The sequence below is a fragment of the Haliaeetus albicilla genome, chromosome Z (assembly GCF_947461875.1).
Source record: "Haliaeetus albicilla chromosome Z, bHalAlb1.1, whole genome shotgun sequence".
Lineage (NCBI taxonomy): Eukaryota > Metazoa > Chordata > Aves > Accipitriformes > Accipitridae > Haliaeetus > Haliaeetus albicilla.
The window spans coordinates 70,362,392-70,389,450 of NC_091516.1; the positions used below are offsets into that span (position 1 = coordinate 70,362,392).

General features: G+C 38.4%; 1 protein-coding gene across 4 annotated transcripts in view; it reads right to left on the reverse strand.

Moving 5' to 3' along the window:
• The window catches only part of MCTP1 (multiple C2 and transmembrane domain containing 1), a 288,852-nt gene that overhangs the window by 18,635 nt on the left and 243,158 nt on the right, over window positions 1-27,059 (reverse strand). For all 4 annotated transcript variants that reach the window (XM_069777634.1, XM_069777635.1, XM_069777638.1 and 1 more), the window contains one exon: window positions 20,537-20,590. In XM_069777634.1, coding sequence (XP_069633735.1) covers window positions 20,537-20,590 — 54 coding nt within the window. The remainder of the gene's footprint in view (window positions 1-20,536; window positions 20,591-27,059) is intronic.

Genomic DNA, 27,059 nt, shown 5'->3' on the forward strand with positions numbered 1-27,059 from the left:
CTATCCTCCTCATGTACCACTACCCTGGGTTAGACACCCAAACTGTGTATCACTAACGATTGGTGAGAGGAGTGTTACTCCCTCCCTCCTTTGATTACCAGGCTAAAATATCCACCTCCTTTGTAAGCGGGGCTGTTGCTCTGGTGTTTCTCTCTCACAATCACCACTATTAACAATATGTTTAGATCAAACACATACAAAACCGATTTTGTATTTCAAAATCCATGCGATTGCATCTTGGACTGCTGATGTTTTAGGTTCACAGAAGTCAAAAGGGATTTCTTCCCTTGAAACTTCCATACCCAAACAGGCACACAAATTTTTAGTACTAAATTACCTGGGCCTGGTCAAACAGACTGCTGAGCAGAGGACTATAGAAATACCTTTACCATTGGCATTTGCTGCCCAAACTGGGCTCTTTTGGAACAACCAATCCAAACTTTTTGGCTGCTTTGGATTCCAGTGATTTAACTGAATGGCAAGATGCTACGACAAAAGACAAACAGAACCATTTTCTTGGGGACACTATTTGTAAAGAGCAACTGTTCACAGAGACTTGAAAACAACAGGCAAGATTCTCAGTGGCTGCATGTTGCTACCATATCCTCAGGTCAGCAGAGCCCAGATGGTTTACACCAGTTGAAGACCAAGCCCTAAAATCTGAAACACTTGATTGTTGTCAAGTGCTCAATGATTAGACAAAACTCCCCTCTTGATCTGGAAAAGAAAAACATTAGGGCTTATGCTCAGCTAAGCCAGCAAGTGTAGGTTATCCGAAATATTTCGTTCCGAACATGAACCTATAGCAATGAAGATGAAAACAGCAATATGTGAGATATGGGTGACATTCTTTGTATGAGTTGAATGTTTAAAGAAAATCATCTTGGAAACAGTTTGGGATTGAATTCCAAACTGGTGAACAAGATGATGGTCAAAAGAACCGTGAACACTCAAAACCAAAAAGCATAATACCATGATGATGTCACTAGCTCTGCTACTTCAGCTCAGAAGAAATCCTACCATGTCTAGAGCAGGAAAGTCTAAGTAACATTCCAAAGACAATGCATATATAAATACACATTTCAAACAGCAGCTACAATTATTCAAGGAATCTATCAAATATTAATAAATTGAAGAAAGAAAGCAAGCCTTTAAAAAACACTTCTTCTTTACATAATTCCCCTGGATAAACGTTCAAGCTCTGCTTTTGGAAAATTACATAGTGTAGAAAAATAGTTTGGTATCTGAGGCAAAGCAATATAAAAAGGAAGAAAAGAGCAGCACCTAGAAAATAACCCTGCAAATATTGTGGGGGTACAGTGGGTGAGGAGTGATGAGCGAACCAAGAATTCTATGGTCCCTTTGGAGAAAATCCAGAGAAAAGCCTGAAAAGGCTCCACAGCTGATATTCTCTGTATGCTTATTTCACTGAAATGGGGAAACCTGCCCCCCTCTTTGTCTATTAGGAAGTACTGAAATTTTGGAAAAGATCTAAAGCTGAGCTATCTAGTGAAGATGAGGTGGGTCCATGAATATGCAAAATCACAACGAAGGGTAATTCGTAACAATGTTATTTTCATGTCTAACCACTACAACAGTCTGTTCTACATTAATTTTAAATATGCTTTAGCATGCTAATGTCTCAGAAGGAAAAAAGCACATATTTATGCTGGACCACAGTAAATGATACTCTGACTGAAAACTTTGTAAGAGGTGCCCACATTCTGATAATGTATTGCAGTGTACAATACTAGAAAGAAAAAGAGTAGCTCAAAGGCAAATATTTACACAAATGTCTACTTGTTTTTTTCAGAAAAACAAACATCTGTAGCTAAGGCAAAAGCTTTGACTGTGCACTGTACGTATATAGCTGTTACTTTACAATAAAACACTAGAAAAAGCTACAATGCTTGTCTTCGATCACCTTAGGTGAATTTACTTTAGAGAAATGAATGAAACTTGCTTAGTTGAACTGATAATGAATAGAGATGCTTTAGAAGGAAAAAGGAAAGCAAAGTGTTGTTAAAGTTAAATACAAAATCCAGATGATTACTGTAATGTTGGAATGACAGCTGAAAAAATAAATGGCAGGAAACAGAAAAATTTGTCCTTCTTCAGGCAATATTAACTTAACCACTGATCACTCATGACATAGGAAGTATACTGGATCACAGATGATACTATTTATACTAAATCCTGCAACCAAAGAAGAAAAAAACCAGCTGAGCTACCTAATTTACAAAAGATGAAAAATAGGCATTCAATGGAATTTATCTGCTTTCCTAAAGAAACAAACCAAGTACTTTAACCAGTCATCATGTGACATGCATTTCCCCACTTTACTTTTTTCCTCATCATCTCCTAACTTGCACATTGCCTATTTAAAAACTTTAAAGTGCCAAGATCCACAGATATACAAACGCTGGAGGAGGAGGGCTGGGAAACCTGCAGGGAATAATGAGCCTGACAGCAAACTAACAAATCGTTGCTGTTTAACAATTCAGAGTGGATATTGGGCATTAAGCAAATGAATGAATGAGACTGACTCTAGAATGAGCAAATGGGGCACCCAACAGCATTTCGCTTGAAAAGCTGCAGAAAGAGTTGGCATTCAACCCATGATGCACCCCCATTGGAAGTGGACCCTTTTGAACACGGAGTTATTTTCAGGAGAGAAAACAGGAAATTGTAAAGAGAATCAGAGAGCATCTCTCCCTTCCTAAATCCCTGATCCTTTCCTGACGTTTTCACAAATGACAGAGATCCATGTAGGATGACATCAGCTTCAAGGGTTTGCTGGCACCAGCTGTCCACAGATGCGTGAGCGCCATGCCATCTCCCATTTCTCCAACTCCTCCCTTGCTGTCTAACTGAAGGTGCTGTATAGTGCATGATCTCTAACAAGGTGCAGTCTGTTTAGAATAACCTATTTTATTCCCATAGGTCTTTACAGTGCAGAAGACAAATTAGGCCTCCATACTAAAAAAAAAACCAAAGAAGTCATTTCTTCCAAAACTTTAAACTCGTTGCTTATTTTAGTGACACTCAGAAAAGCAACAACCACCAGCCACAGTGCAAGAATTCAACGACAGCTCTCTTCTTCAACTTTCAGCGAACAGCCTTTGTATTATTTATTGTCTAGTAAATAAAGTTTAAATGCTTTTCAGCCTTGGTTGCAAACTCAGTACCCATTTGCAGTCCAACAACAGCAGGGAATAAAGCTGCCATCGTAAAATGTCTTTTTTCTCCTGTGTGCCTGCTTTCCATAGATTTCATTATTTCTCCTGGATCTGCACACATTGTCATATCTAGGGCACAGCGATGCTAAGTAAACAGGGAGAAGGGTTGTGAAATTTTTATCATCATTGAAACAACTGGCTGAGAGGTTATACCATACTCAACCTTTTTCCAAAGAAAACACAAAAGAGAGCAGGTGCCATTCCTCTAGAAGAACTGTGCTGTTCCAGCCTGACAGTTTGAGATTAAGCACACAAACACTTGAGATATTTAGACTTTGTGGCACAACAGTTCACAGAAAGACTGCAATAAGCAACTGTACTGGATTAAAACAGCTTTTTGTAAAGGGCCAGATGTGTGTGATATTTAGAAATACCCAGGTTGTTTGCTGTTAAACACATGGAAGCACTGGATGGACATACGCCTGTACAGAAACAGAGCGGTCAAGAGCAGACAGCCACAGAAAAGAACAAGCAGAGGTCAAGCAGATACTTCGGCTTCCTAGAATATTTCTCAAGCTTCCAGAGAACCGTGGTTGAGAAGTTTCCAGTGCAAAAGGACAGCTCCTTGTTCCTAATAACTCTCCATGGGATTTTCTTCCATGAGTTCGTCCACTTTCATGTTGGACCTACATAAGCTTCGAGCAGCCCCACCACTGTTAGTGGTTCAACTATTTCCCCTCAGGTTCCTCCAGAGCTTCTGGGCAAGCACCATCCAGTCCCCATAATTTATTGTTGTTCAGTTTGTTGATTCTTTCCACAACTTCTTTTACCAACACTTGATTTGAAGCAGATCCTCTGTCACAAACCCCATCAAAACCTCCCCAACATGTTCCACAATGAATACACATGCAAGAAATTAGGAGCAGGGCTTAAATGCACAGGCCTCAGGTAGCTTGTTTTTAAAAGTTCCTAGTACCATACACAGAACTTTTAAAATTATTTATGACAAATTTCTTGAAACTTTAGAATTTAAAACCAGTCAAATCAATACTGGGAAAGCAAATTATAATTTACATTGTGCTTAACAGTAATCTTTCAGACTGTTTCTAAAAGAAAAAGGATATTAAAATAACTAAGCGAGGAGGAAGAGGTAAAAGAACTGATATATTTCAAAAGATTAATAGTAAACTATCATAAAATTTGGTACTTGAGCTGATGTTTATTTATTAATCTAGATCAAAAAGAAGGAAAGTTGAGATGCCAAGTTTATAGGTGACAGTATTACTTAAGGAGGTGATGTCAAATTTCTGAGGAATATAACAAGGTTAGATGAATGACTAACACTAGTGGTTTAACTTTACCTAGTGCCATTATATAACCTGATGAGATAGTTTCAGCTGAAGTACTGAACTCAAGTTAAAAAATAAAAATAAAACAGCAGATCCAGAAAAAATGCAGACACGAGTTACTGAAATAAGGAAAATTGTGTGAGGAAAAATCAGACAATGAGCAACAGAAAGTACTAGGACATTTTAATTTACACAGAAGATGAATGAACATAATCAAGATATTCAAAATAATGAATGCTTTAGAGAAAGTAAATTGGGACTCTTAATTACTCTCATAAGGTGGTAGAGAGAAATGTTCCATGAACTTGAAAGGCAGCAGAGGTAAAACTGATAAAAGTAAATAATTTTTTCCATATAATGCAAAACTTACTGGTGGAACTTTCTGCCAAAACAGCATTAATAGGAAGAGCTTAATAAAACTAACAGCAGAATTAAGCACATACACCATCATTTTCCTCTGAAATTATCAAAACGCTGGGTAGAACAACTATCCATCATTTCAGAAAAAAATATGACAGTTAAAATCTCTTGTGGAACTCAAACGACAAGAGTCTGAGCCAGAAGAGAGTGCAGAAGTTATTCTGAAAATTAAGCATATACAATATATACATGAGGTGAAACTTTCCCTGTTTATTATTTGAGATACTTGCATCTTTGTTAAAATGTGCCAGAGCAGGTAGTGGGAGAACAAGAAATCAATAGACAGAATCATGGGACTGCTGGTATTGTAGCCTAGAAAAAAAATACTGAGAAGTACAGTCCACTGTTTGCTAAAAAGGACTGGACAGATACGCACAAAAATAGTCTCTTGGTTTTTTCACCTCATCTGTACAGTGAAAATAAACTTCCAATAAACTTCCTGAACAAACAGGGTCATGTAAGTGTTTTCCAGCTATAGCACTGATTTCTTCTAGAAGGAAAAAAACTTGCAAATTCTACTTTTGGCTAACCAATAAATGGTTAATTGCACTATGGTTTTTCTGGTTATGGAGACTGGCGCATAGAGAATGCATATGGCATGCCCGTGGTTGTAACATTAGTCACTTACACCAATACTTATGTCCTAACAGCTATTTTATGTTCCAATCCACGCTTTGAAATACATTCATTTTTATTACATGGTTGTACAATAGCATGTACGAAAACAAACATGTAAGAAGATCTCCAGCTTCTCGGAAAGGAGGGGAAATCTGAATACCCTCAACCCGATCTCAAACTGAAAATCACCCGAGAAGCTCTGCTTTACATATAAAAACACAACAGCATTTTTCTTTGAATTTACTTACTTTTTATTTATATGACAGAAGAGCTTAGACATCAGCTACTACCAGCCAGTGCCTCAAAACTTTGTCGGAATTTCTTCCTCCTCCTGAGGTACTGAGCTGCACTCTCACACGGACTCCGAGCTTTGGAGAAGCCGGCACTCCCGCACGGCATCCTCCTGCACTGCCTTGGCCCCGAAACCTCATTCCCTTTGTATCGACTTTAGTGCTTTTGATTCCTGTGCCGTTGAAAATATTAATGTATGCAGCGGAAAAATATTAATACAGTGCTACAGGGGAGAGAAAAAGGGATGGAATTCACTAACAAGGCTTGCTCAGAAACAGGGGAGCGTAGAAGCGAGTAGTGTGCCAAGCATTTCCCTCTGGTATCTGGAAGCACCTGGGAGATACGATAATGCAAAGGGAACATAAGGAAGATCGCCTGGCAACTGGAGATGGCACTGCCTGACTGGGTGCCCTTCCAGGGCTGTCTTTGAGACCGCTCCCCACCGCAGGGAGATGGCTCAAGCTCTTTATTAGTAGCAGTATTAACATTAGAAGTGATAATATTATTAATATTAATAATTAACGAACACCATTATTAAGACTTTCTTTGTTGTTTGCCCTAGGAAGGGGAGGGTGGACCTGTCAGCGCAGAGCCTGGTGGGTCCTACCATCCCCAGAGGATGAGTCTGCCTTGAAGCAGGGGGCAGAAAAACAATTAGCTGCACCAGAGAAGGTGGGTGAAGAAAGTTAAAGAGCGTTAAATAGTAAGTTATCAACTATGTCTGAGCTTGCAAGGTAACAAAGCAAGCCCAGTTAAACTGAAGTAAAATGGGCACCACTTCTCAGAACAGTGGTGTAAGAAGATAGCCACCTTCTTCACAGCTGGTAATCATAATTATTTTTTGTATTTCACGCACAGGCTCTATTTACCCTCCTCAGTTGTTGCCATGTTGTGTCCTTAGATGTATTTTGTGAGTGCTTGAAAGACCCTTTCAAGTACGAGGGCACCACTATGTACACCACTGTGTCATTACACGCAATTCCCAGCGTCAGAAGGGTTGAGATCTGCTCAATGGCAAGAGGCTATTATTTATTACACCCTTCCACATGGCCATTTGTTTCTACCTTTTTTATATTCAATTTAAGTGGCATAAATCCTTTTGGCTGATTCCAGTGACAGAGTTGCACTGAGCTCTCCCCTCCTCACCTTGTCTAATATTATGGAGCAAACCAGAAGTATCTTAATTAGAAAGGATGTATATTATTAAAAGAAAGACCCAAATTATTCACCTGAAATATTATTGAGAAACAATATGTTCTAATCTCATCCACAACACATTCAATTTTCCTTACTGTTACTACAAACCTTACTTCAATAAACATTTTTAAAAACTCAAGCAACATTAAAGTAGTTTAAATAGACATCTAAACCTGTAAAACAATAGCAATAACTAAATGCCGTAAATTATATGTAGTTTATGGTGGAGGTAATTTAGCATATCTAATCACAGTTCCAATTTTCTCCTATGGTGTAAGAGTAGGAAGAATTATACATGGAAAAGAGGAGGGAGAAGGAAGAAAATAAAGATTTCCTAAGCATGAAAACTTTTCAAAGCAGGTAACCTGTCTAGTATATCATACTTTATAAACTTCTGCCAGGGCTCTGGCTATGTTTCTGCCTTCTGTCCTTACATGCTTTGTTAGCATACAACTCTGAATAAAGATATTGATAGTGCCCAGAAGAAATGAATAGTGTCTGGATGGTATGGATATCTCCAAAGGGAAAGAACAACACTATGTGTGTTGAGGTAGTGGAGCAGTGTTGGAGTGCTCCTCATCCTTGACTAACCCCTCTCTAGATAAATGATGGAGAAAGCAAAGCAGAATATTACTAGAGCATAATTGTAACAATATTTTTGCTGTTTAGTTTCATCCTTGAGGAAATACATCCTTTTTGACTCCCTGGAAGCCATTACAGACCTTGTCCTTGTAAACGACCTTATTCAAAGTAATAAAAAAAAGAGGACTATTGAAATAAGAACATGGGGTAGGATCCCATTGACTGCAGACTCTTTTATTTTATTTTTTAGTGTCTTTTAAAAAGGTAAAATTGTATTTTCTGAGTGTTTTTCATGTTCAGGTTGTAAAAACGAATTCCTCCAATGCTCTTCACCTTCCTGACAGGAGGTACAGAAACCATCTTGGGTGTCCAAGTCCTGATGCTGATTTTGGGGGCCATTTTGATCAAAAGTAATCATCACAGGCTTTGAAATAAAAGCATCGATTTATATCATAACTCTAAGAGCGGTGACTGGGATTGTAAATATGTGCAGTAAATCTCATGATCTGCAAAAAGTTTAAGGCTTTTAGATACAAAAGTGCATTTTACGATGGGCAGCACACACAGAATATGTGGTGCTCACTGATGCCAATGGTTCCCAGGGTTTGTTATGAGTCCTCTGAGTTTTTCTGTCTGATTATAGGAATAAACCCGTGTTTGGCCACTTTTGTCTTGAAGCCTGTTCTATCACTGACAGAGAACAACAGATTAAAACAATAGTAATTGTCAGGATTGATCCAGTTTTAAAAATGGAAGTGTAACACACTTCTACCTTTCAGCATTTTTGTATTTTGCCATCACTTTTGAATAATAAATGTCAGTAGAGCAGTAAGATTATTAGATAATTTCCTTAATAGTCTAAGCATCACTTCCAATTATTTCCTCAAAATAGTCCTTAGAAATGTAGCATGTTTTCTTTACAACTGGTATTTGTGCCTGTTTTCTGTTGCTAAAAACAATTTTAAAGGATGTCCAAAATCACGTAGTTTTTAAACAATTAGTTTTATTTCCCTCCTCATGTAGTAGGGACACATTGTTTCCTTGGCATTTTCTTTTTCATTGCTAAAGCAGAAATCCCTTCCTATTTCTCTTATGCCTTTCAGCTGATGAATTTGTCCTCTTTTTGCTAATCTTACCTCTTTCCCTAAAAAGTCTTAACTGACATTTGTAGTCCAGTTTGGTCAAATTCTTTTTACCTATTTCCAATACAATTTTGTTTTAACCTTGGATCTTCAATCAGTCTTGTGTAAAACTACAGAGACTGGATGCTTCTGGCTGTCCTTTCCACCCAACGGATTTGTGAACACAGATCACCTACGGTTTCTGAACTTCAATGTATTTTGTGGGGCAAAAAACCAAAACCCCATGTGTACTGAATTGTATTAACTTGGCCACAAATTCCAAGTTGCTGTGTGCTTATCGTCTTAGAGACATAATTCACACAAATTTTATCTATGCAGAGGAAATACTCTACAAATACAGAGCTCTGCAGACAATGTCCTTGAGAATTCATCTATTGTCCCCACCTATCCCAGTGAAACACAAGCAATACAGCTATTTTCTTTCTCTTCTCCTCTCTGCCTTCCCCAAACCTTTTCCCCTGACTCACTCTCCCCATATTTGCCCAAGGAGTTACTCCACTGTGCTGCTCCTTATCAAACAGTAATTTCCTAGAACTATTAATACTTGTGACAAATGACACCATTCATAGACTCACTCCCCCAGGGCTTTGGCACTGTGCTTAGCCAACGCAGAGGAAATAGGTAGGAGAAGAAATGTTTAAAGGAAGGAGAAAAGACCTTTCTTTCCCCACTCTAGTTCAGAACACATGGATAGACTGCTGAATCTTAACAATCTGAAACCACACATTAAAAAGTCTCAGTATTAAAATGAGAATAAAGAAGAAAAGCCTGTACAACATTACCATGCGCTTGAGGTACTTCCAGTAATACTTGTGAATGACCTGGAACTACAATATTAAAACTGTTTCTTTTCTCCAACAAACTTTGAAGAAAATAGATATTCCAGCGTCCTAGTTAAGGACCTCAGCAGTTGCCATCAAAACATGAACTGCACAGCAACAATTTGAAGATTTGGGGATTGGTGGGAAATCAATTATTTGATTCCCAAGCCACAGAAAAGAAACAAAAAGCATCAGCAAAGGAAGCTTCCTCCACTGTTCTGACAATAAAAAATAAACAGTGTATTGGCAAGAAAAATAACTAAAAACCCTAATGTATTTGATTACAAAAAATCTCTAGGGTTCAATAATTACTTTCTACCCTTTACAGTTACTCTGATTTGGTCATCTGGAAAAAAAAAAACCAAAACCTGGGTCTGTTCTACGTACTTCATCAAATCTTGTATAATGTTCTATTTTTCCTTGCATTTTAATGCTGACCAGCTTTTAAAAGCAAATGGTATTTCTTCAAATTCAACAGATATGTCTATCTGTGGTGACACCTGAGGTCCTTATCAAAACAGTAATCTGGAGGTATAAAACATGTTTTATAAGGGGTTTCTCACCAAAATTTTTAGGGGAGAGCTTCAACAGTGTGAAGTGCTGCTCTTGAATCTGCTGGCTTTTCTTTGTGGCTTTTTGGGACTATGGCCCATGAATGAGCAAGTCCCTGAAGTCTGGCTGGCATCAGAGGAAAACAGAGCCCCGTTGTCCAAACCACCGTGTTTTCCTTTCAAAGGCAGCCAGTCTGAAGAATGAGGAGTCTCCAATGGTCTCTGTGCACAGGGGTGAATTCCAGTCTCCCGAGACAGGGTTTCTCCAAAGACCATCATTTCACACCTTCAGGTGGCCTTCGCTGGGTGGGTTGTGCTTGTGCACAATGTTAATTACATCCTTGATTAGATTATTTTGAAAAGGACCTTTAGCCTTGTTTGAAAACAACTTTCAGTAAATCCTTGCAGTTCCTCTCCTTAGTCTGCAGGCATTGATTTGCAAAAGCAAACCAACAAAAGGACTATATGCAGCTGTCATCTGAACACTTTTAGTGCATTACCAAATAAACAGACAACATTTCACTGGGGAAAAAAAAATCTTCAGCACTTTCAGGAAATGACATTTCCGTACTTATGCATTAAGACTTCAAAATTCAGCATAAAACTTTTTTTTTTTTTTAAATATCACAGTAGTAGAACACATTATCTTCTGAATCAATATATCCTGAGGAAGATGGGTGAAGGATTACACAACGTCAGAGCTGTTTGAAAAAATTATTTAGTAACAAACTGTCTCTTGGCCTATAACATTATATAATGTAATTTCTGATAATGCAGCTTTAAGCATTCCCTGAACAGACTATAAAATCTTAATTTTTAGTAGACTGTCCAGAAACCACAACTATTACTATGCAAACCATTCCTCTATCAAAATGCAGGGGTGTGTATTATACTTCAGAAAAATAGCTGAGTAAACTGTTTCCTGATCTTCACTATATGATATATATTGATCTAAAATATTCAGACAGTATTTGTTTTTTGAGAGTGGGAAGGAAAGTAGCCCTGGGAATTCAAAGAATAGACAAGAAGATGCTTTGGTGCACACAAACATATGCACAAATTTCAAATTCCCTCAAAAAAAAAAACAAACCAGCTACAAATTAGCCTCCTACTCACCAGCAGTGAAGGTATTCCAAAGGATTTCTATCTAATCTTTCCCTATTAGTATTTAAAATTTTAATCAACCATTAATTAAAGGCCAACAAACAGCTTTTCCATACTTAATTTTAAATTATAGCTAATGCCTTACATTAAAGGGATAACAATGCACTGCCGTATATGCTGAAGGTAGGAGGAGCTGCACCATTCTTTTGTGTAAAATACTAAAAAGCACATCTGCTGAGCAATTGATCTTAAATTACTATTTCTGATTGCAAGAAAGCTTCCAATTAGCAACGGTGTTCTGACTTTTTCACACTGTTAAAGAAAAACAGAAAGCAATACTTTTTTGATAGAATGCTTTTCTCTCAGAGCTCTGTGTTACCTAGATGCCATTAGATATCTGTGACATTACATAAATGAGTGGTGTCCATTTTGTTTTTCTAAACTTGTTAGCCTTCAGAACAAAAACAGTTTGCTAACATAAAACCTGTTCTTCCCATCCTGGACTTTGTTACTTTAGCACTTGAGCAAGCCAAGAAAAGATAAAAAGGGAAAGGAAATAGGAGAAAGAGAAAGAAGAAAGAAACAATACTTAAATATTTATTAGCCATTTCTCTTACATGTTTTTTGAGACGTATGAAAATAATCCATATACATTCCTCAGCTCAATTACTTACAAATAACTTATCTGTAGAATCAAGTAAATCTGTCAGTTGTGCAAGTTTATTTTTCCATGTGCTATCTAGAGATAAGCAGGTCTGTAATATTAGATTTCCACTGACATAATTGTGCATGAATTCTGATCTGATTTAGTATTACATGGTGCAAAAGGTGACACATTTTCTTTAATATAGCCCATTAGAAAAGGAAAGGAATTGCCAGTGTATGAAATCTGAGGAGTTTGATTGAAAGACTCTGGGACTTTGGGGTCAACTCAGTGGAAAAGTAACTTGCTCAACTACCCCAGGCACTAAGCACTGTGACAAGCAAACCTAATACCCGGTGTAGTTACTCAGTTAGACAATCAATAAAAACACTGCATTATCAGACTGCTACAGCTGTATGTTAACCTATCGTATTACCTTGTCTGCTCCCAAACCAGTCAAACATGCATTTGCTGATCATGCAGATAACACAGATACCACCCCAGTCCTTAAGTCACAGTTAATACTAAGCCAGAGTGCTAAAACAACCATTTATTGCTTTTCCATATGCCACAAATTCTAATTTTCAGATCTATCTAAATTGTACACCGAAGACTACACTCAAAGCACTACTGAGATGGTAAAGGCAACTGCTCCAAAATTAATGTATGTGAGATTTAAGGTAAGTTCAGTACAGTCCTACATGGATGCTCAATCCACACCTGTTCTCCCAGCACACCTCCACCCGGAGCTTTGCGGACTCTCCCTGCCTCCTCGCCTTCTCCTGGCATCTTGGCATCCTTCCCCACATCCCTGCCTGCCCAATGCTTGGCCAACCCTGCTCCCTAAGTTGGCTCTATGCATTTTTTTCTTCATTGTTTTTTTTTTGTTGTTTTTTTTTTTTTTTTCTTCTTTTTCTGCCTGCTCCAGCTCTTACTCCCGCAGGTTCCTTGACTCAGAGCTGCTCCTACGAGGCTCATGGGCAGATGTCTGTACCCTTGGTGTGCAACCCAACAGAAAAGTCAATAATTTCACATTGCCCTCCCTAGCACTTGGTTCCAGTGCTTGACCTCTCATGAGTCCACACCAGGCAGGAGCAGCCGTGGCGGGTCCCTGCCCCACTGGAAGGATGCTCTGTGAGGATATAGGTGGGAATTCACAGATCAGCTACTTGGCTTCAGCAAATTTCTGCTGAAGGTTGGCAGACTGCACCCTCTTCTGCTGGCCAGACCTCCCACCAAGCTGCGTAACGTGTCCAAGCAGAGACAGAATTTCACAGGAATTAGGAAAGCCGCATCCTTCATGTAGCAGTTACCTGCCTATTTGGTTATTTTCAAGTCTCTGCTAGCAGGAGGATAGATATCCACAAAAATATATACTTTTTCCCACACTGAAAACCAATATATTCTTCCCCACACTCAGGTTTTAAAATCTATCTGTTTTAATGGAAAGTTCCCATGATTAAAGAATCATTTCTAAGGCTGGACTGTGAATACTGGAAAGTAATCACGTTTCATATGTGGTGCACACCTGATGCCAATAGACACCAAAACCAAGAAGCTACAAAACCGAAGCAGCAAAGGGCTGCTTCAGCCTCTATTCCAACAGAAAGTGGGAAGAGGTAGCGCAGGACGGAGGACTGGGCAAATCTTTTTTTGGCAGAGATGACATCACCTGATCTATCAGTATTTGAATGTCCGTCCCCACCCCCCCCGCCAAAAGGTATGTATACTCCAGGGCAGTGGAGAGGAATATGTCTGGTAACAAAACTGTTGGAAAGTCTCTGGGCATTTACAGATATCTGCTAGTTCGGAGCCGTATCTCCACGAACTTCTGCTGGGATGGGTGGAACCAGTTGCCTCTTCTGAACGGAAGTGCATTTAAAGCTTTCTGAAGCAGATGACCACGGTAATTAATTTAGAGAAGAACTGCCCTGGTACATTGCCACACCTTTGGAGCTTTTCTAGTAGCTAGCAGTAAATGCATAAAATTCAGATCTATGAAACAAAAAGGAAGTAGAATGAAGCTAGTTATATGCACTATTTTCCATAAGCTTTATTCATGCCAAATTTACCTCTTTATCTGGCAGGAGATGAAACCTGAGTAGCAGCAGACTCTGCTCTCTGCCATGCTGCGTGGATGCTGCTGCATAACGCCAACTTTGTAATTCCATACCACACTCCTCTAAGGAGGAGCTTTGCACTTGAATTTTTTGGGGCGGGGGGTGCCTCTTTCATTTTGTCCAGATTATATTTTGCCTGGATGATCTGTCCGGCAACTTCATCACTGATCCACACATCCACATTAAGTAAACAATATAAAATCTTCTACTGACACGCATACTTCAACCTGCACACAAAATATATGCATATTGTTTGCAAAAACTTGCAATTTGTTTTCCCATATTCCTGTATCTTCCTCCATAGAGCACAGCAATGCCTCATCAACTGTCATGGCAAATTTTTGTAGTTAAGATTGCAATTTTTCTCACAAGCATTTCAGTGAAGCCAAAGGCACACACCTAGGTTAAAAGGTAGATTTTCAGCTGTGCTGTGCTGCAAACCTCAGCATCAAACTTCAGCTGAAAACCCAGACCACGACATGCCATCCATTTTGCAAAGAGCCACATTGCGGGGCATGGTCTTCTCCCACAGTATGATCTCTGCTGGTCCTTCATTCTCATCCACGTACATTGTTTCAGCGACACGTCTGCCAGCAAGGACCGGGTCCATGCAGCACTCATCCTCATGCTAGCACGTCTCAACCATCACATTTCTTCTACCAGGCTTCCGAAGTTGTGTCTTACTCATTACCACCTCTGCTTTCTGTGGGACTTAGATGAAGACTCATTCTGTATTACGGGCTCTACGCTTTGCTGTAGAACAAGTTCAAAAGGCATCTCTCTATAACAGGTGTTTGGGGCTGTTCTTTGGAAGGCTAAAATGGGGAGTTATGAATAAACCTGAAGAAATACTCAGGCAGCTGGCAAATACTCATGTATCAGTGACTAGAAGGCTTGCTTAGAATCACAAGTGGTTCATGGCAGCAGCTTAAACAGAACCCAGATCTCATGTGTGAAACTATGTTAAAAAATTCTGTTAGAGAATGAGGAATGGTCCATTCTTACCACTTTTGAAGGCACATAACAGACTGATTCCTCTGGAGCTAAGGAGTAAACCAACCTGCACACACAGTAAGGTTTCAAAGAGAGCCCAGCAATAAAAGCTTTTGGTCGTCACCTTCAACACTCATCACTTCTCTTCCCTGAGTCACAGAGAAGACCATACAGATGTTTTTATTACACCCCATTTTATAAAGTTACTTTTTGAGGAGCTGGGTGAAAACAAACCTTTGCTTGGTCTCAAAGAATTTCAATCTGCTTAGTTATATTAAGAAATAATATTAAGGGTAGAGGAAAAATGTAGGGCAAAATTATGTCACATTCTGAAACGCCCAGCATAACTAAGACATATTCTTCATTTGATTTAATAATCTATTGAATTATACTTGGATTACTTAATAAATGAGGAACATTACCCACACTATATTAGTCACAGTTGAAAAAAAACACATACAAAGATGACTGTAATTCATTCAACAGTTTATAGACCCATGGTCCGCCAGGGACTATCACACACACACACACCTCCTTGAGTGCCAAACTTCAGATACAAATCCCAGATTCTGATCTCACTAATACTTATTTGACTGTGCTAATTTTGATAGTATTTCAGGACTACACTGGCATGAAGAAGGCTGATCTCGCTAAAAGTAAACCTCTCAGAAGTCCATCCAAGTTACCTGTTTTCAAAGGTGCACACTTTGATCACAAAGCCCATCCGATGCCCCAGTACAGGGCAGGATGGAAACTGCTCTTTGTGGAAGCTCCTGTGCAAAGGCTCCACGTGATCCAAGGTACATCCAAGCAAAAGTAACTCCATGGCTGTGACTTTGGGGTGATCCAGTGATCAGAAACAGCATCAGCTGATTCTCCAGTGTATGGGTGGAAACAGTCTACACCATCATTCCTCCTATTATGTACAATTTTGATAAAAATCACATGGCTTTTATCACCATCTCTATAAAACTGAGCTGAAAGCAAACTGCACTGAAAAGTTTGACTTCTGCAGCTGTCTGCTCTAGACTGCCCTGTTGTAGGTTTGTTTGGTAAGTACACATAGTCTAGCTAAGCTTTTAGGGGACAGCAGTTTCATATGAAGCTACAGTTTTCACTGGAGGCTGCTGTTAGTTTTTTATTGACAGTTGGTATTTAGGTGCTATGTTCATGTGGAATTTAATGGCGGCATAAAGCTATAGGTGAACCTATGGATTTATTAGTTCTGGAATTTTCTCTTCACTCCACTCACCCTCTATTTCTTTATTGTTTTTCCACCATTTATTTTACAGGAAATAACTGCCACTACAATAGATTACAATCTTCTCTTTTACAGAATATAAAAATGTAGGCTACATCGGAGTTATCTTTCCTCCTCCTCATGATCTGCTCTTGGTAAAAATGCAGGGCATGCTTCTGAGACAGGTTACGAACGTGTCTTGGCTTGAAAACAAAGTTGGTACCTCCCAGCAGGGATGATTAAAAGCTTTAAAACATATTTTAATTTGACTCAACTATCTTTCATTATAAAAGCTTCTAGTTATCTTGAAACATAATAACATTGACTGAGAACTGCAAAGAATATTTCAAAGAACGAAAGCCTAGAGAGAGAGTAGCCGAAGGTGCAAATTATTTGAATATTTTGTATTAATAAAATACTGTTACTGTTAATAAAAAGGTAAAATAAAATAGTGCTCATACCGTGCATCTTCCTCCACTTAAATGTGCAATAGTAGCATTGCTCACCGGCCTGATTCGGTGGCATGCTGAGGGCTTCCCATAAAATGCTGAGCTGAAATTCTTTGTGATTATCTGAAATCTTACCTGGAGCTTCTTCAAAGAATAAAGCTATGTGAAAAGCATACCTGAACTTCTTAATGACAAACTAAAATCTTATATACATAATTATGCATATTGACTGCTACATTATTATAACATAACTGTGTAAAAATCCTTTTGATAGCTTGTTGATAACTTGACTTAATGTAATTTAACTGACCCTTATTTGCTAAGATACTGTGTAAGCCAGTGTTTGGAAGGGAGCCAAAAAAAAAAAAAAATTGAGGAGAGAGAGAAATCAGATTAAACTGTAAATCTGTGGCTGGCATAGGTTTAGCAAGTGGTACAGAACATATGGAATGCAGAATCCAGTGCTATTTCATGGAAAAACTAGTATTAAACTAAGGACAAATGCCTGAGCCAAACAAACTACATCTTTTTCAGTTCCTAAATACATAATATGACAAAGAAACAAAATTAGAAAAAAAGTATTCACTGCTAAGCACCACTTTGTAACTGATATAACAAGAAGTATACTTGCCATTTTAGTTTATTAGTCATTTTGCAACTGAAGATGAAAGTTAATATTCTCCAGGAAAAAAAGAATCATTCTATGACCTTAAATTGACAGTCCTGTCTACCTTAATTGCAGCAGAGGGTGAAAAAATAGTTACTAAAATCCAGAACATTAGAATGAGACTAAGTAATACGTAAGTGCAAATCTACCTTGTCAAACTCCTCTCAGTATTACACACCACTATTAATAAAATGCATTACTTTAGCTAATTACATACATTTGAGCATTCATCATCCTCAGTTTATTACTTCTCTGACTCTGCAACCTAGGGATGTCGAGCAACGTCCCTCCGTCACGCGTCCCATAACCTACATCAGTGCATGCCCACATGGACCTCATCAAGTAGCCAAAGAGCTGCCCTTTCACTGTGAGCAAGTGACTAATATCTAAGCTGGCTCTAAAGAAAGACACTTTTCATAATCGCCCAACAATCTGCTAAGTGAAAACATATGGATAGGCTTAGGTAAAGCCTGCCAGGGGTCTTTACTGAATGGAAAACAGGTGCTCCAGTTCTGTGCCATGTAATACCCCATTTACCGTTAAGTCCAAAGGTTACAGGACTAATAGCTGCCTTGTGGTAATCAGGGAAAGCAAAGACACTGGCCATGCTCAAACATCTGGGACATATTTTACATACTTGCAACATATGCTTCAGTTTCAATTAAAGTGAGGCTTTGGCACATTTATTAATCTTTTTACTTTTATCGCATAAGAAGACCCATTTACCTGACTTTTCTATTATGCCGTATGAAAAAAACCAGAGAAATAATAAAAGCCAGAGGCCACTACCAGCTGCTGTTACAAAATGTGCACTTTTTTCTCACAAAACTTCATTTTGCACACAGCTTTAAGAAAAAACATATATGAATTAAAATAATACAAAACTGCACCATTCCATTTTGACAAAAAGATGCAAGAGGAAAAGCAGCAGTTAAGAGTACGTCTAGTGTGCCAGAAAGGAAAAAACACCCTACCAGCTTCTAACAGCAAACAACTCGGCCCTAACCATGCACATACGTTTTACAGTTTAGCCCAGTGCAAAATAATGCCCACTGCAGAGAGTACTGAATATACATGGCAGTCCATACATGCTTATTTTAAAAAGTGTAATTTTCTTTTCCACTCAAACAGCATATTCAATCACAAGAACTCAAAATGTTTGCAATAATGAAGATAGCTTTGAATTTATAGAAATCAACCTAAACACCTTCTGTATAGAAAGACAGCTCTTAAATATTCAATAAAAGGGCTCACTGAATGCACACGGTAATGTCAGTACTCACTTTTACCCAACCTTGGTAACCAGATCTAGAAAAATGTTTGAACTCTGGTGTCAATTTGAGAAAGCTGAATATTAGATCACAACATTGAAGCCTAGAGTGATATTTCTAATTGGGTATGTTTTACCCGGCATCTGCTAATCGCCAGAGAATTGCGGGGTGGGGGGGCTGACCCCCGCCTTCATCTTCCCTTTTTGAAGGAGTTTGTTTAGCAATTTCCCAAAACCACTAAGCGGTAACTACATAGGCTGGCTTAAACTACAAGCAGTCAAGCACTATTCTTTGTGAACTAATCACAGTGATTAAAATATCCAGGAATACACATGCTACCGGGATGATACTTTTGCACCAGCTCTAATAATAAAGCAGGAAGAAACAGGAGAAAATGGCCTCAAATGGATGGCAGATCAGTGTTTATCAGAAAAGAAATGATGATTCAAAGCCAGCACGTTGAGTTAAAATACAAGCTCTCCACAGTTACATGACTGACCTTTGCAATAAATCATATATTTTATTGCCAGAAGTGTATGCCCATATCATTTAGTGTTAAAAACCATCACATATGTGTTTTGTAAAAGAAGGTTTTGTTACTACAGTGTTTGCTGATTCTGAAATGATGTAGCTAACGATTTAAGTGATGTATAGAAGAATTCACATAATAACTTTCTGTCAATTGTAAAATGTTGGAACTGGCAATGGAATGCGGAAACTACTCTTTTTTTTATCATCTTTCTGATCTTAGGTGTTAGCTAACAGAAAAATAATCATTCAGGGGATTAACTAATCACGGTGAATTTTCTGACATTTCAAATGCTGCTGCCAGCATATGAATTCTTACAGTGGTATGTAACTGTACATCTCAACTAGAAACAAAGGTCAAGGGCATAAATTAAGATACGCTGTTTTTCTCCTCTCGAAAAAAAAATTCATTGCTTTACTGTAACAGAAGTGGGGGAACATCTGTGAAGGTCAAAATCATCTGTATTTTAATTCAGAGTTCTTGTAAAATTATGTATTTTTTCCCTTTTCTTTCACAAATATCTCCTTCCTGGTATGAAAATCCCAGCAACAACAGGGCTGTCTTCACTGCACTCCTCTCACCAGAAAGCTGTCCTGCCAGCGCTAGCCATTGCTTCAGTGGTGCAAGGTCACTCTAATTTCTTCTCTCTGGTTTTTCTCTCTCCCTGGGGGACAACCAATCCGAGCAGTCCCATAGCTTGGCTCAATAAGACGTGGAAATGAGCTGTTATTTACTGTGGTTGCAATCCTCAACCCAACCAGCAGCCTCCAAACTGAACCGCGTTTGCTCAAATAGCTGAGTGATCTGCAACAGTTTCCCAGCTTGCTGGGCCACAATGCCAACTTCAAATAAAGTGGATGTCTATGAGAATTGTGATTATTTAAATGTCATACAGAGTGCAAAACACATCAGCCATTCTTCTACCAAGTAATTCTTTGAAAATTACAGATGTCAATATCCCATCTTTAACCAGTATGGAGTTGCTATTTCTACACTATTTTTCCCCTAAAGTGCAGCCCTATTTGTAATACTCAAGACAGGACAAATTTTTGTCCTTCAAAAACAGTTGTCACTGCAGTTATCTTCACAAGAGCTATCAAGTTCCAGACAGGCTGAATTATTTTTGTTCCTGGCAGAAAAAATATTTGACCCAGCTCTGGACCAAGGAAAAAAAAAAAAAAAAAAAAAGGCAGGATTTATAGTCCTCTATCCTTTCCTGCAACACACTGTAGCATTGTTAGGATGATAAACAGCTCTGTCCAATTTTCTGGACTAAAACACTTCAACTCCTTTTTTAACTGTCTGTAAAAACAGTGTCATGTCTAAATTCTCCCATCCCCAGATACCCAAGTGCTAGGAAAGATAATTACCTTGTCATCTCTGTCATCCTCTTCTTCCTCGTCCTCTAGCATGTCCTCCACTACCTGCAGACAGAAACAGTAGTAGTTGTCATGATTTAAAAAGGAAGAGTTTTGTTCTGTCAGTTCTAAACCTTTTGTAGATGAAAACTTTATTAACTTTTGAAATAAATGCACAGAAGGAAAATGTACAACTAGGAAAAAAACACTTGATCTTGAGATTCAAATTTAGGAAAGTGTTATAGCTTTAATTGACCTACATTAGGGAATTATATACTGAAAACCCTTCCTGTACAAAATACTTGCTTGACAATTTAAGTATTTAAAAGGTAGTTCAAAATTCAATATATGATTGTTTTAACTAAAGGAATCCTTTGTCAGCTCCACTGGTACCTATGCAGCACACACAAATGCTTGCTTTAAATTTACTGTTGCCTACAGAAACGTGCAATATTTTTAATAGATTTTACAGCATTCACCAGGAGATTTTTAAAGAATACAAAGCTGGGAATAAATTCATACTAGTTTCCCTCCTTATGATCTACAACCTTGATATATAACGTATGCTCTATCAGCATTAGCACTGTGTTTCTTAATAGTGATTTTATACAATCTGCACATCTAACTTTATGCACTTTCATTGCTAGCTGCAGTTGCCACATGTCTGCATCTATGTATTTTTCCATTTAAACAGCCTTTTCAGTCTAACACCATAAAATACATACATACATTCAATTCATTCTACAAATATTAATAATTATTAATCACACCATGAGCATGCAATTAACCACTCTAGTGGTTAAATCTACTTTACAGAGAGATTAAATGACTTTCCGAAGATGGTCATTGGCAAATTCAGACTTAAAACTCCCTCATAACACTGTGATCAAGTCTTCAGCTTGGGGAAAATTCTCCACTGGTGGAATTGAAGTAAAGTTGTACCTCCTTATAACCAGAAAATAATGTGGCTCTTTATATCATTATTTATATATAAGTACTTATTAGGATATAAGAACAGCCATAATGAAGGTCAGCAAAGATTGTATTACAGATTGAAAAAGTGTATACTATGTATTATAAAATATGCATAAAAAGGACAAGAGAAGGAAAAACTCATTGATATGAAACATTAATACTTTGGCCTATTTCAGAGACCTGCCACCAACTAAAACCATAGTTTACTTTGTTAGATAGGTGAAGCTACAAACGGTTTTAGTGTACTTGTTATTTAAGACAACACATTAAAATTATAACTTCATAATCAGCCCCACAAACACAGCTGCAAGGATATTCTCATCAAGTCAAAATCCATGTCCAAGAGCTAAAGGAACTTTAACACTACACAAGAGCCAAATTCAGGAAGGAGAAGAACTCTAAAACAAAGTGTGTATCAGATGCCTTTCTCTGAGTTTGCTCAACCATCAAGAAGATCCCAGTTAATCATGTTACATGGGCCCAATGCAAAATGTAAAGAACACACAGATTGATTTAACATGCATGTCTAGTAGAGCCCTCTGCATACATGCAAGTGAACTGCACATTTCAAAATATTTGCAGTTTCAGCTGGTCATCCTTGTTTGAACCCAGTCCCAAAACACCTCTAGCAACAAGCCTGGGACTTGGGAGGGGAAGGACCCTCCAATTCTGTCTATGGGCTACTCTGTCCTGGAGCTTAGCATCAAAAGAAAAACTAGAAACACAAAGAAACAGTGAAGAGTGAGCATGTCCAAGAGCACAAGGAAGAAGCATGACCCGAGCAATTAAGGAACAATTACTCTCGAATTCTTTCCTGCCCAGAAGAACAATTTTAGCAGGAGGAGCCTGACTGACTGAATCTTCTGCAGCCTCTGACCAGCTGCCAGCCAGGCAGACGTATTCGTGAGTCCCTCAGGCTGAAGAAGGAATCAAGTCTGTGCTCTAGCCACCATCCATGAAGAAGAAGCCTCCCTCACCAGTTTCTCCTCTGTTTCCCTTTCAGGCCAGCTCTGCTCCATTTCTTAAAGAAAGGGGATCAGAGACAGTGCCCTGAGACTTTGGGATGGTCACACACCTCAGCACCGAGAGAGGGAAGTGTTGAGAGCATGTTGCTGAAATGCTTGTCAGCTCCTGCTTGGCTCAGTGTGCCATTTTACGCATCCCATTTGGAGGGGTCTGAGAGGTCCTGTCTTCACGGACCTCTCTGTGGAAGCAAAGGCATTTTCAGTTTCCCATGCACCTATATCACCTCCTTGTTCCTCTCCTCTCCCGGTAGCTCACTGTCATCTTCCCTGGGCTGTTCCAAGTGTTTGGGGAGCTGAGCTGTAAACTACATCACTGGACTGATTGAGGTCTTAAAAAAAACCCACCCTAAAACTTTTAATGGGGATGGCTGCAGTGACCCAGTTTACCAAGCAGCTCCAGAAACACTAGCAATCAGCTCTACCAAGAAAATGGTGAACTGAGACGAGAGGATGAAAACAAGCTGTTAAGGGCTGCAGCGAGATGGAAACCCTGTTAAATCAGTTTTGCCACAGGAAAAAAGTCTGTACTTACATCATTAGGTGACTAAAGCCCAAGGTATAAACCTGAATCTGTTGACTCAGATACTGCCTACACCTGGAGCTGACTAAACTCACTAGGTCTCTTACTTTTCAACATTAATATTCCCCAGACACTTAAAGATCTCTTTTATGTACATCCAGAAATTCCTTGTCTTGACAGGATTGAACAGCAGAATGCCTATCTCACATTAGCGCTAAAGTTAGCATGGAGAAAATTAGTTGAATTGGAAACCTCTAAAATTGTTGCAAATGATGGCACCTCACTGAAATCACTTGCATGACAATACCCATTCTAAATTATCTAGGTAACAATACTTCAAACTCACTTTTTTTTTCTTACCCATCTAATGATCTCAAACTACTTTACAAGCTTCTATAGACTAGAAAAATGTTAACTTGTTCAAAAGACATAAAAAGTCCTTTGAAATTGCTTGAAGCCCAGGACTGAGCCCAGATTTCCAGCTCCTCCATTCCATTTTTTAATTCAAAAGCCACTAGCAGTCTATGCTCTTGTTCTAGGTTAGTCATATCACCAATTACATTGAGCTTCAGAGTACTGAATTGTCTGGAAAGGAAAACAGAATTCAATTATTGTAGCAAAACAAAATGTAGTAAAAGCATTCCTATGCCCAAGATGCATAAATGATTCATTAAAGTACAAGAAGCATAGTCCATGTGTTCACTTGTCTTGAAATTCAAAAGGAAGAGTTAAAAGAAAAAAAAAAAACCAACAAACTATGAACATTCGGACAGTACGGACACAATAATACAACTTATTAAACCACCAAAACAAGTGTTTTCAGAACTTTGACACAAATTAAAACAAGGAAAGTAGATTCTTCAATAATTGTATCATATATGAAGAATCGGTTTGCTGAAGCCTTACAAAAGCCATATACTGAAGTACAATCTATTTCTGCAGAACAAAGCAAGGCTGTTCAAGAGAGATACAGTGGATCTGAGCAACAGATTTCAGTTTAACATTGTAGTAAGAATACTGCAGAAAAAAAACCCACAATGGAATTTTTTCTCCTTTGATTCTGCCTCATTGCTATTCAAATAAAGTGCACATGTGCTGCTTTGGTTTGAGGGAACACAGTAGTTATTCGGATCTCTGTGTCAAGCATTGTACCTGGGGGAGGTATGATGGGGGGAGGGAGCAGACAGGGAAGGAGGGAGAGCAGAGACAGGGAGGACAGGAAAAAGCATATGAAAATAAAATGAAACATTAGAGTTATTTTATTAAAAGTTCTATGGCAAAAATCTTAGATTGCCCCTAGAATACTCACTAAATTATGCCTTCCGATACCTTGCTTGAAATCAAGTAGTATTAATCAAACAAAGGAAGGGCACTGGGGAAATCAGAAAGATCTAATGCAAGCAGTTAAAAGTGACATGACCTTCTGTAATGTCACTTGTCACAGACTTATATGCTGCATACTGGTAGAAGGTCTTGAACAACCTGCTTCTTGGTACCGTCCCTTGAATGTAATACTAATAGAGATGACATTTTAAAAAACACACGTAGACGGCCTCAAATACAGCATGTCAGCTACTTCATGGCCAAACAGTAAGCAGATGATGTTTATATGTTGCAAAGCAAGATCCTTTCTGTGCAAAATAGCCCTATTAAAAGCTTATTAATCAGAAGGAGCATGCAGCCTGATTCCTACATAGTGCCATTGTTCCTGATCCGTTCCCACCCCCTTTGAGGAACTCAGTCTATAAATACTGTACGATTCATAATCCATAGGAGACTGGAGGAGCATCTGTTCCATTGCAGCAGCGATGGTGCACAGCCTCGTTACAGCGGGTTACCAGAAGCAAGCACAACCACCACGTTTGCATGATGAAGAAATCCCCTGCGTCTGTGGGCTAGAACGCAGTCCTCCAAGGAAGCTGACAATTAAGTACAACTTGCATTTATTCTAAAGGTGATCCACTGACTAACAAACAGGATTGCTGAGGAAAGAATTCATTTGGACTTCTAACCTCAACACCTGCAAAGTAGGGTTGGGTTCTAGCTATTCACAGTCATGTTGAATCAAAACCCTGTGAGAGAACTTTAAAATACCTCCTCCACCTAAAGAGACCGTGGAAAAATGACACGTTGAAACTGAGCACCGCTTCTAACGAAAGGTCCTTCTCTCTTGGTATCAGCCTGCCGTTTCTCATACTAAATGTGCAAACTGCAAGTCACTCCATGAATTGTCTCCTGTTCTAATTTCTTTGGCTGATCCCACAGAAATACCTGCACAGAAGATACTTTGATGTCTTCACTTGTTAACAATACCAGCTATCTGCTCTGCGCTAATATGCAAAATAAAAAAAAATAAAAGGAGAGGCACTACCAGATTGCAGATAACCCTGATGACTGTTAACTTAATATTCTTCTTTAATGTGAAGCAACACCCACTGCCTCCCATCAGCACTTCTCTAGATTTGCTTATCTTGCTTGATGTGGTTCTTCAAACATAGGGGGGTTTCAAATGACAAACAAAAGAAAACACTTTTTTTGCTATATCACATGTTATGGTGTCAAAATATCTGCAGACATTTGTATTTTCACATAAAGGTATTAACATTCATAAGACAAAATAAAAGAGAGAATGAGATTTGGTTCCAAATTAAACACATTTTAGATGTGCAATGAATGTGATCGGAATTGTACTGTTCAGGACCGTCTGGATTTCATGTTAATTCATACTGTCCCGACAAATTGTACCGTATGTTTGTGTGTCACTCGATTCAGCGTTTATGTGTAAATGTAATAGAAAATTGTGCAGTGTGTATGGATTAAGAAGGATGCATAAAACCACGTGGGCTCTTTCAGGTCATTTCCAGGTACTTCAAGTTGTAGCAAAGACATTCATTGCCAACAAGCCCGCTACAGCAGCAGTTTTGTGCTCATTTTCACAACATGACGCCTGCTTCTTTCATAGAGTTGTTGAGGAGAAACTTTAAAGGAGATACGGCTTAATTGAAATGTCCACCTTTTTTATACCACATTTATAAGGAAAATAAAAATCAAATTAACAGATTCTGATTTAATAGTTCAGTATATCTGGAATACAACTGATCCTGATTTATACTATTAATGTTTTGACCTTGGGGTATTTCATCTGCAGTAATCATCAAGATAACTGAACCACTAGATGTAATAATAATTAGTGTGATAAGCTTGCCAGTAAGGTTGAATATATTGCAGTACAGAATACAGCAGACTAAAAAGAAAAGCATTAGTACTTCACTGCTAAAATACTTCCTGATTTTTACAGAGACACTCAAATACAATTATTTCTTCCTAGAGAACGCATTTTCTTAGCTTATTCTGGGAAGTGCTCATGTTGTAATTTAGTCTGATTCTTAATAGGAAATGAGACTTTAATATGGCTATCAGATGCCTTTTGATGCATGCTACTGATTACACGTAGTTCTGTAATGTCAACAACAGAATTTTTATTTACAGTATAATAAATTTCTTGGCAACATGCATGGGCAGTAAATACAGTTTATTATACAAGAACATGCAACCTTTTCCCCGTTGTCAGCTTTATATGCCCTCAATATTCAGTTGCCAATGTAGTTAAGACAAAGTAATTTTTAACAGAAAAATGGCACAAGTAGTAGGCCTTTTTCTCTATATTTCTTTCAATACTTGGTTCTCATTTATTTTAGCTCTTTCTTGTATTTACACAATGCACTGTGAACTGAATATTAGGTGTTTATTTGAAGTATGTCTCCATCTAAAGGCTTCAACATGTACTGTACACTTTGAATGTCAGATGTCTCTTAGAATGGTTCATTTGTAGTTTAGCAGAATGAAAAAAAAACATTCTTTGCTTGGCTAAATATCAATGGCAAGTTTACTGTGCAGGACTATTAAAATCAACACCCTCACAAAATTTTGTGAGCTGGAATTCTTGGGCAAAATCTCATGATAAACTATCTTATTAAGAACACAATGGCTCGATATTGGTTTTCACTGTTATTAT